The following is a 10,899-nucleotide window of genomic DNA, read 5'->3' as shown; positions in this document are numbered from 1 at the left end:
TGGAACGTACTCTGTAGAGTAGGCTGGTCTCAAATTCAGAGACGCACCTACCTCTGCCAAAGAGCCCTGGTATTAAAGGCATGAGCCGTCACCACCTGGTTTAAGAGAATCGTTCTTAACTAGAAAAGGAATATAAAGAGAAATTAAAACCAAAAGCATGGGTGATGTTTCCTTGGCAACATAATTTGAATGGCCAGGATAAGTAGCAATCCTGTTGGTCTGTTTGGTGTTAACTATGATGGTCTGTCTGGAGGCTGGAAAAGCCCAAGAATTGAGGGTCTGACAGCTACCCAATTTCTTCTTGCTGCTGCATCCCAAGTAGATCGGCAGAGTAACAAGGGACTGAGCTTGCAGGCTCAAGCCCTTTTATATTAGCTTTGGTCCATTCAGAAGGCTATAACCCGGATCCCCCTTTAGGTCCTACCTCAAAGACTCAACAGGTGGGAGATCTATTCAAGCCATAGCACTCAAATTTCCTAGGCAATTAAGGAATCTTTCTAGGTTTCTCTATTATGCTGTTTACATGAATGGATTAATATCCCCTCAACTTTAAAATCTTCAAATCTCTTAGAGAAGGTGTAATATAACAAAACACACGAAACAGTATAGTGGAACACTTGTCATACAGATTTGATTAAGATTTTGTTACCTTGCACATCCCACACATGATGCTCAACCCTAAGTATTTCATCATGCATTTTGCATGATCCCCACAATTACCAAGATCAGGAAAATTATCATTGATACAACACTTTATCCATATTAAAACTCCCACCAAGCATGTAGCTCATACCTGAAATTCCAGCACGTATGAGGCTGGGGCTGGGGAATTCCCCAAGTTTGGAGCCAGCATTGACCACAGTTAGAACCTGTCTTGAAAACAATAAAGGCAATCCCTTTGATAGAGCATAGGCCCACATCAATCCCAAAGTAAACTCCATCTGAAGTTCTTTAAATTTTTGACTCAGAAGGTGGAGATTAGAAACAACGTAGTGGTCTGTAAGGTGGAAAACTGCAAAGTGGACTTCAGCCAGTCCTTGGGCACTGAACATTTTTGGAGATGTTTTGTTTTGTTTTTGGAGACAGTTTCTCTGTATAGCCCTAGCTGTCCTGGAACTAACTGTAGACCAGGCTGGCCTCGAACTTAAGAGATCCACCTGTCTCCGCCTCCTGAGTGCTGGGATCAAAGGCGTGCGCCACCAACTGCCCTGGGCCCACTGGACTTTTTATTTATTCATTAGAGACAGGGTGTCACATAACCCAGGCTGCCTTAAACTTACTCTGCAGCTTGGGCAGCCCTTGAACTCAAGATCCTCCTGCCTCATTCTTTGAAGAATAGAGAATTTAGGCCATGTATGATCCTACCCTCCCCTTGCCACCCAAGCACAACTTTTGGTTTCCTTGTTTGAGATAGGAATCTATGTTCCCCACCCTCGACTCTCATACAGTACCAGTGCAGCTGTGACTGGCTATAGACTAGCAGCTAAACTACAGGTATGCACCACCAAGCCAGTTTGGTGTTTTTTGGTTTTTTTTCCACCCCCACTGTGATACAGTTCAAATCCAGAGTTTTGCTCATGCAAGACAAGTGTTCTACAACTGAGGTATATCCCTATTATGGGACTCTAGTTGGGGCAGGAAAAAACAAAACAAAACAAAAAACCCAAACTTGTAACCCCAGGAAGGGTTGCAGATACAGCACATATAGCAGGTGGTAGAGTGCTTCCCAGCATCCTCACAGCCAAGGTAATAGGCATTCGTTTTATTAATATACTTAATGAATTGTTTACATTCAACGTCTGGCCATATGCCTGTGTTTTTTTCCATACTAGGCACCAGCTGGGTGTTCAATTCACACTACCCGGAGTTAGCACTAGATCCCACAAGAGCAGTCTCTAGGCCTAACCCCACTTTGGATGCCTAGTAAGAGTTCCAGGTTGAAACCTGTGCATCTGACAAACTGGGGATCCTTGCTGGGTTTGATAACTTGCTAGATGGCTCACAGAACTCAAGGAAACACTTTATCCACTCCAAAGGATGTTACAAAAGATACAGAATAACATCCTGATGAGGGATACATGGAATAAAGTCTCGGAGGGTCCTGAGCCCTGGACTTGTGTCTCTTCTTGTTCTTGCTATTGCATATGAAAGACCTACACATCTTTCAAATGTTTTGCTTGGCTTTCAACTACCTCTTCCCCCTGCTGCTGCAGCACACTGACCTTTTTTTAGCTCCTCAAATATATCGGGCCTCCACAGATAAATTTTTTCATCCTTCATACCTCATTTCAGAATTAAACTTGTCATACACTCTCATGATATTCGTGCAATTATTTTAACACACAAATATAAAAGCCAGCTGGGTTTAGAGGCTCACACCTGTAACCCCATCCATTCGGAAGGCTGAGACAGGATTATTGCCCGGATTTTGAGGCCAACACTAAAATCTTGCCTCAAATAAAACTATAAAAATTACGAACGGTTGCCAGGCAGCGGTGGCGCACGCCTTTACCCAGCAATCGGCTATGAGTTTAAGGTCAGCCTGGTCTACAGAACGAGTTCCAGGACAGCCAGGGCTACACAGAAACCCTGTCTCAAAAAAGAAAAGAAAAAAAGAGAAAAAGAAAAAATTATGAACTCACCTAGACTATGAGCTCCATTAGAGTTGCATTACTTACTCGGTTCACCTTTATTTCCAGAAAAACGAGATTTGGCACTTGCTCGGAGTTCAAATATTTGAATGCACACAAGGGAAGCGAAGGGAGACAATTGGAAAGCTTAACTCGTAACAGTTCTAATGTTTCCAACATTCTCCCCCACCTCCACGCTCAAAAGTTAACAAAACATGCATGCTCTCAGATACCTTGGGTCTCCAACCTCACGCAACCCTTTCAACCCCCAAAGTCCCAAATCCAAAGTGAACCCATAGTAGCTAGCACCGAAACGATAGGAAACCCTCCTTCACCCCTGCGCAGCCGATCGGTTCCAGCCTCGGCCAAGTTCCTAATCCCGACCTAGAGGCCGGGATTCTGAACTTTGGTTCGCGAAGCCACCATGCACACATGCACTTGGTCAGCGATAAAGGTGAAGCGCGTAGAGATGTGTCCTCCACGCTTTTCAAACGCCACTGACCGCACGCACGTACATACGTGTCGGACTGAGAAGCTAGACTCTGCGTCGCAGAGCTTCGGATGTCCATGCAGGTTAAGGGGGAAGAACGAAAGACAACGACCACTCTCTCGCGCCCCTTTAAGAGCCACCCCCATTCCAGGCCGTAGAAGCCGAGAAAATGCTCGCGAGAGCCCCCGGATTCGGCCCGCTTCCTCCTCCAGGCTAGCCGGTCCGGAAGGAAGGCGGTACCTCCCGCTTCCCGGCCTATACCTCACAAGGCAGCGCGGCCGCCGAGGCAGCCAATCAGCGAGCCTCTTGTAAGCAGAGGCGCGGCGAGCCAATGGGAAGTCGCGGCGCGCGCAGAGCCTCTCTCCGTCGCACCGGCCCCCTCCCTTCCGCCCGCCGCCTTCCACTCCGCCCCTGGCGGAGGAAGTGAGATCAGAGGCCCCATGTGAGCGGATTGCAACACATGCAGCTGCCTGGAGAGAGGGAGCCGGTGTCCTACGTCAGAGCCGCCGCCGCCGCGGAGCCGCCGCCGGGGAGGAGCAGCCGCTACCGCCCAGGACTGGGCCCTTAGGTAAAGCGGGCGTAGGAAAGGCCGGCGTCCTATGCGGCGGGCCGTCGGGGCGGGGAGAAGAGGGCAGCTCGGGGGGTGGCGAAGAAGGGGGCCGCTCTGCCCCAGCGGCGGCGCTAACTCTGTGGTCTTGGTGTCTCCGGGCCCCGCCGGGCCGCTCTAGGGAGGAGGAGGCGAGAAGATGGCGGACGACCCCAGTGCTGCCGATAGGAACGTGGAGATCTGGAAGATCAAGAAGCTCATTAAGAGCTTGGAGGCGGCCCGCGGGTGAGCGCCGCGTCCGGCCCCCCCGTGCCCTCTTGGATCCCGGACCCCTCAGGATGGCCGCCCCCGCGCCGCATGGCCGGATGAGGAGAACCCGGCACTAGCCAACTCCCGCCTTCTGGACCTCTGGGTAGTAGCCTCTGACTGGAGGGCGAGGGTCGGCGCGGCTGGCCGGGAAAGAAGTCCTTCCCCCTATTGGGGGTAAGGAGTCTGGCTCCCACGGCTCAGATCACTCGGCCCCCTCTCTGGAGAAAGCCACTGCTACTTTTGAACCCCCCTCGAGCCCTTGAATTCAGCTCCTCACTTTTCGGGCTCCTGGTGCTGCCACCCGACTTGGGTGCTGTTGGGGGAAAGTACTTGGCGTTCCTTTCCGAACGCCCTACCCTGATTTTCTCTCTTCCTTTCGCTTCACGTTCCTCAGCCAGGCCTCATTAAAATGGCCTCCCCCACTTGGACTTACAAGTCCCGTGTGGGTGAAGTTTTGGTGGGGAGGGCGGGTAAAGGAGAGTTGGCCAAGAGAGATCTTCCTGGCTCACCTTTATTTCTCTGGGTCTTAGACCTCTCCGAAGATGACTTCCCCTAAGTTTTCTAATTACCCCAGAGCTTCCTGGTTTTAGCTGTTCCAAGACCCGCCTATAAACCGAAAATGCCAGCGTGTGCGGGATGGGGTGGTTGTGGATTTTTGTTAACAAATCTGTTGTGTGCATATTCAAGAGAATTCCAGGTAATGGGACTGTTTGATAGGAACCATAATAACAGAGTCCTTGTTGTCTTTCCTGTGGAGCTTCTTGGGAATAGAGTTGCCTGATGGACTAATAATGCTGTGGAAATTCAAAACTGACTTAAAGTGAGGTTTCGGTCTCATGTAAGTTTTATAGGAATTTGTAGGTATGCCCATTCCTGGGTGAATAAGCTAGGTTGAAAGTAGCCATATGTTTTGTGTGGGAGTGTGCCAGAGGTATTTGTGTTTCTTCCATTTATTGCTGTATTTTGTTACTTTCCCAATTAGAGAAACTTTTTACTACTTGGGGTGTCCCCACCCTAAAAGTGGAATATTATATATTTCTGCACTCCAGAGCATTCTTACAACAGAGTGACTTTCTTCCAGGCCATGTGGGAAGTTGATTTCAGCACACAAATGAGACATTCTGTTTTTCAGCCCGGGTTTGTTGCTGATGGATAGCTTGACAGTGATATGAGGACCACCTTTGGCACCAAGTTCGTTAACTTTTTGAAATGGATTTGGCCTGATTCTACTTAAGTCCATGGTTTTTAAAGCAGGGTGCTTTTGCTTTGGTGTTTCATTCTTAATAAATGAGCAGCACTAATTTCTGATTGGGATTAGACTTCTGAAAGTTTGGTTCTATTTGGTATTTTACTCATCTCTTTGATGTAGTGTAAATGCTTGAGTTGAAGGTGGATGCTTTTAATATTATTTCTTAAGGTGGTTTTTTTTTTTTATTTAATGGAATATAAAGACTTACTCATAGGAACTTGTACCATGTGGAGAGTGAAAATAAATAATCCCAAATGTAAAACTACCGTATAGGAACGTTAATAGAGGCCATGATTCATTATGATGCCAAGAATTAGCCAGGTACTATTGTTTCAGTGGGCTACCTTAAAGCTCTTGGTGGAGTATTGACACTTAATGGATTACTGCTGTTACATTGTTTCAAGTTGGACTTGAACTTGTTGGTTGTCTCGGTGCTTTCATTTAGGCTGGTCCATTTATTAGAATTTGGATGTAGTGCATTCTCTGAAGCAGCTGACTATGAATTCTTTACTAATTTGCTTGTTTGAGTGAAGTTAACATTGAAGACAACACTGCTTAATAAGTTACTTTTCTTTCTCCTCCGTGCCAGAGTTCCTAATGACTTGAAAATTTTAAGGCTCTCTTAAAAGCCTTTGGAAACTTTACTTTCTAGTTTAGAAAAGTTCAGTAAAGTTTGAAGGATGCTAAACAATATTTTAGACAGGATTATGCTGTCTAAAATAGCTAGACTCTTCCTCTAAACAAATAATGTAGTTTATAATCTTGTCCTATTTTGCTTAATAATTTAGCCAGGGTTTGGTTGCACCTTCAGCGCATGGAAACGTTAAGATCCTGTCTATCTCAGATGTTGGTCAGGGAATCCAAAGTTTTATTGTATGTGGCTCAGAACTTTCTGGGTACAGTACATAACCAGTTTCTTTTGGGAAGTGGCAAGATTTAGTTTTCATTGCTGAGATGTATTACACTTTAAATTTTCATAGTGTTTTATGCGACACCCCCCCCCAAAAAATTTTTTTAATGTTTTTGTAAGTCAGCTGGCCTCCAACTCATTATGTGGCTGCCTGAAGCTGGCCTGACCTGATCTGCTTCCATCCCCCAAGTGCTGAGGTTATAGGTTGAGCTACTAATACTAAAGTATTCTTGCGATGATTGTGATGGACCTTAAAGACAGATTAAATGGCGAGTGGATCCATATGTGTCAGTATTTGGGGGTGCTCCAGTTAAGGTGAGTAGAAAACTAACTAAGGTTTGTAGTCGGGTGCAGCTAGCACAAGACAGAAGGTAGTGATGGGTGCCTAGAATTGTCTCAGAAATGAATAGGAACTTGTGTGGCAGGGGTAAGATGTGGGTCTGCTTCCCTCTGTCCTGTTAGCTTTCTTTCAACTTCTTTGTGTGTACGAGTGGATGTTTGTAGAGGTCAAAGGAGAACTTTGTGGCATTAGGGCATTGATTTTCTCTTTCTACGTTAAATCAAGTTCTGAGGCTGGAACTCAGGTCATCAGGGCCCAAGACTTTGTTTGTTTGTTTGTTTGTTTTGAGACAGGGTTTCTCGGTGTAGTTTGGTCCCTGTCCTGGATCTTGCTCTGTAGACCAGGCTGGCCTCGAACTCACAGAGATCCACCTGGCTCTACCTCCCCGAGGACTGGGATTAAAAGCGTGCCCCACCACCAGCAGCTTTTTTTTTTTTTTCCTTGAGTCAGGTTCTCACTATGTAGCCCTGGCTGGCCTGGAATTCAATATATAGCTGAGGATGGCCTCCAGCTCCCAGAGATGTGTGTGTCTCTGCTCATATGTACTTTCACCGTAATCAGCCTAAACACTACTTTTTAAAATTTGCCTGAATAAGTAGTTTTGAAGTTCACTCAGGCTGTATGTGATTATCTTTTGGTATATAACCAAATGTAGTGTATCTTAAAAAGACTACCCACAAAATGGACTCAGTAGTTCAAATACATTGACAGGATGAAGTAACCACAAAATAATTGAGCATTTTGTCATAGATGCTTTGGAGCGATACATTGTCATTAAACATTTACATCAATGAATGTCACCGTTTGATACACAGAAGCAGCTGAGGCTGAGAGTTTAGATAACCGTTGTCCTGAATGTCACAGTGTGAAAATGTGAGGCAGAGGAGCAAAAACAAACTGGAGGCCTCCGTGACCTGTGATGTTTGTTCTAAGCCTGGTTTCCACACGTGTAACTGCGTAGTAATCCAGATTTCCACATTCTAATTTGTGAACCCAAATCTGCAAGACTAGTCGTAAAAATCACTCCGAGTCCGAGAGACTGTATTGTTTGTGGAATCGCACCTACAAAGACTAAAGGAGAAACTTGGTGACCCTGTTTTATAACACCTGGTTTTTAAGCTGGTTGGCCTGTACCTGTTTTGTTTTCATTTGAGTGAGGGTGAATATTTAAATTTATATGTGCTAATAGATAACCAGCCAGTTGTTTTCTTATGTATGTCTCTTAATACTTGGCTGTATATGATTTTACCTCTTTATGATTACTTTTGGTATAGTCCCCAAAGTTGACTTATAAGGAAAAACATGCACACAGCCAAAACTGGATCTAATGCCACATGAGTTGAACCACATTTGGTTTCAAATAAGGAACTTACAGCAGGTTTCTAGGTCTTTTTGTTTTTCTTTTTTGAGATAAGGTCTCCTGTGTTCTTGGCTGAGTTTGAACGCTTGATCTTTCTGCCTCAATCTCCCAAGTGCTGGGATTATAGGAATGAGCCGCCATGACCAGTTCATCACTCCAGCCTTTGGGAAAAGGAATGGTCCTGAGTTCAGGGTCAGTTGGCTACAGGAGATACACATCTTTCTCCTCTTAATAAAAGAAACATTTTCTTTTTCTTTTGGTTTTTGGAGACAGGGTTTCTCTGTGTAGCCCTGACTGTCCTGGAACTCTCTGTAGACCAGGCTCACCTCAAACTCCACCTAGCAGAACATTTTCAAACTAGTGAATTTCAGGTAGTTTTGGTGTTACTCATTTCTCAATATTCTTTTTTAAATGAAGCAAAATGTGGGTTTTAAAGATGTTTTAATGAGGTTTAAGCATGAGGATTAAGAGAATGTGTTAGTTAGAAGAAAGTAAGACACACCCAGAAAGTGGTATTGGCTTCTTCTTCTTCTTCTTTTTTTTTTAAATTTACTTCACTTTATTTTGTGTGCATTGGTGTGAAGGTGTCAAATCCTCTGGAACTAGAGTTACAGACAGTTGTGAGCTGCCATGTGGGTGCTGGGAATTGAACCCGGGTCCTCTGGAAGAGCAGTCAGTGCTCTTAACTGCTGAGCCATCTCTCCAGCCCCTGGTAATGGCTTCTTAAGGAAGAGTGTGAGAAAGTAGCTCTTCATAGTCTAGAAGGGGTGGTTGAGACAAAGGTGATGGATGCATTGGCTAGGGTTCTCACTTGATGGCACAGTTCTAAAGCTAGTGGATGTGGTTTTCAGAAGTGATACCTTCCAGTCAGGTGGTCTTTCTCCTCATTCATCCCTTTTCCATCCCTTCCTCTACTCCTTCCTATTTTGCATACTCTGCATTTGCAAATATGTATTGGGAGGAAGAGTACTGGAGATTGAACTCAGAGTTGCAAACGAGCACTGAGTGAACCTTCCAAGCCATTTTGAAAGATACTGGTTTTGCTCCTAGTAATTGGACCCAAGGCCTGTCTGTTCTAGGCTGTCACCCTGTTACTAAGCCACAACCTCAGCCCTCAGAGTCTTTGGGGGTTAAGAAACAGTCACACTCAATTTTTACCACTGGCTTGTCTCAGACTTGGTGGCTATCTTCATAGGCTTTCCTATAGCCACCTAAACCATTAAAGATTCAGGCTCCGAAAGAGAGAGAGCTTTTATTCATCCCTTTGTCTTGTGTGCCATGCCCCCATCTGAAATTAAAAAGAAAAAGAGAAAAGAATCAGAATATTTTCCATTCAGGGGAGAGATGATTGTAAAACAAATTGCAAAGACTTTAGAAATCTTGGATTGTGCTGTGGTGGCTAATGCCTTTAATCCCAGAACTCAGGAGGCAGAGGCAGACAGATCTCTGTGAGTTCAAGGACAGCCAGGGCTGTTACACAGAGAAACTGTCTCAAAAAGCCAATCTTAGATTGTTAGTGATGATGTTTGGCATGATAAGTCAAAATGTCCAGCACTGTATGCTGTATAGCCTAAGTTCCCCTCCAACTGGTTATCCACTTGCCTCAGCCTTTGGAGTGCTGGGATTTTAAGCATGTACCACTCTAACTGAATGCATAGGTTAGTGCTTTCCTGTTATAGACACAAACATTGATCCTTTAGAAATATCTTAGAGGAGCTAGGTCTAGAGGCACTGGACTAATTTTAGCTACCTGTGAAGCTGAGGCAGGAAGTTACATGTTCAAAGTCTGCCTGGGTAACTAAATGACATCCTGACTCAAAATGTAAAAGTAGTCTTGTGATATCATTCAGTGATAGGGTACTTGCCTAACATGTTCAGGGTGAGACTGTCTCCAAAAATCCGAGAGTAATTGAGAAAGACCATTGTTAACCTCTGGCCTCTACATGCACCTGCACATAGAAAAAGTGGTCGGAGAGGAAGGGGAGTGATGAGCTCACCCATAATAGGGTGTGGTAGTCTTCCTCAGCTCCCCTCCAAGTGTCTTAATTCAGAACTGTAGTATTCTGCACAAAAGTACTATGTACTCTGGATCTAATGAACAATCACTTTGAGTTTCAAGTCTTGACACACACATTGTGGTAGGAGATACTCTTCCAGAGAAGGGAGAGTCTAGACACACTCTTCAGAAAGCAAGTGTTAGAATGCATTTACGGCAGTGTGTAGTAAGGTTCTTCCTGTCCTTCCTGCCACACCACTTAGACCAGTTGGACCCTTTTACAGGAGGACTCTTTCTTTGAACTTAGGGCTTGAGAGAGTACTTGCATACCAGTCCTGGTAAGATACTTGCTTGGGAGAAAACAAAAATTACTAGCTTTGTGGCGGGTTTTTAATGGTCTTAGAGTGCTTGAAGAGTGGGAAGGAACTTTTTGCCTGCCCATTATCAGGTCTGTCTGTCCAGTAGATCGTCTCCAGCAGAGATTCTGAGTCCAGCCTATTCTCCAGGAATCTCAGAATAGAATCTTCTCCTAGGATACATTCTGTAGGTGTCTTCTCATTCTTTAGCAGCCTGCTATCTTAAGAGGGAGTAAAAGAGGGGTAGGAAGGTTCGAAGCTTTTTTCCGTCAGGTTAGAAATTATGTGGCTTCCCACTCAGGCACTGAGAGCTCAGTGAGACTGCCTCTAATAGCAGGCTTTATCATTGCCATTTGACATACTTTGGACCCTTGGCTACTATCTTTATTCTTGTTACAGCCCTTCCTACTGGGTTCAAAGGACTTGGCATTTTTGGGTTCCTGGCAACTCTTTCTAGTCGTGCTGATAACCTGAGGCCATTGGCCTGACTATACTTGGTGTTTTGAGACAGGGTTTTGCTCCAGAGTAGTCTTGAACTCTCAAAATCCTTCTGCCTCCGCCTCCCAGGTGCAGGAGTATAAGTGTCTAACATTGATCCTTTAATGCTTTCTTGATGGTTTTTTTTTGTTGTTGTTTGGTTTTGTTTTTTCAGACAGGGTTTCCTCTGTGTATCCCTGGCTGTCCTGGAACTCACTCTGTAGACCAGGCTGAC

The 10,899-nt window shown here is 45.0% G+C and overlaps 1 protein-coding gene across 1 annotated transcript in view; it reads left to right on the top strand.

The window, feature by feature from the left end:
• Nucleotides 1-3,553: 3,553 nt before the first annotated feature.
• Nucleotides 3,554-10,899, top strand: part of Etf1 (eukaryotic translation termination factor 1) — a 32,899-nt gene continuing 25,553 nt past the window's right edge. Inside the window, exons 1-2 of the mRNA XM_052741869.1 lie at nucleotides 3,554-3,688; nucleotides 3,849-3,952. Coding sequence (XP_052597829.1) covers nucleotides 3,867-3,952 — 86 coding nt within the window. The 5' untranslated portion in view covers nucleotides 3,554-3,688; nucleotides 3,849-3,866. The remainder of the gene's footprint in view (nucleotides 3,689-3,848; nucleotides 3,953-10,899) is intronic.

This window comes from Peromyscus californicus, unplaced genomic scaffold (genome assembly GCF_007827085.1).
Source record: "Peromyscus californicus insignis strain IS unplaced genomic scaffold, ASM782708v3 Scaffold_17__1_contigs__length_78620276, whole genome shotgun sequence".
Lineage (NCBI taxonomy): Eukaryota > Metazoa > Chordata > Mammalia > Rodentia > Cricetidae > Peromyscus > Peromyscus californicus.
The sequence above is the reverse complement of the archived record's forward strand: the minus strand, read 5'-3'. Positions and strand labels throughout refer to the sequence as shown.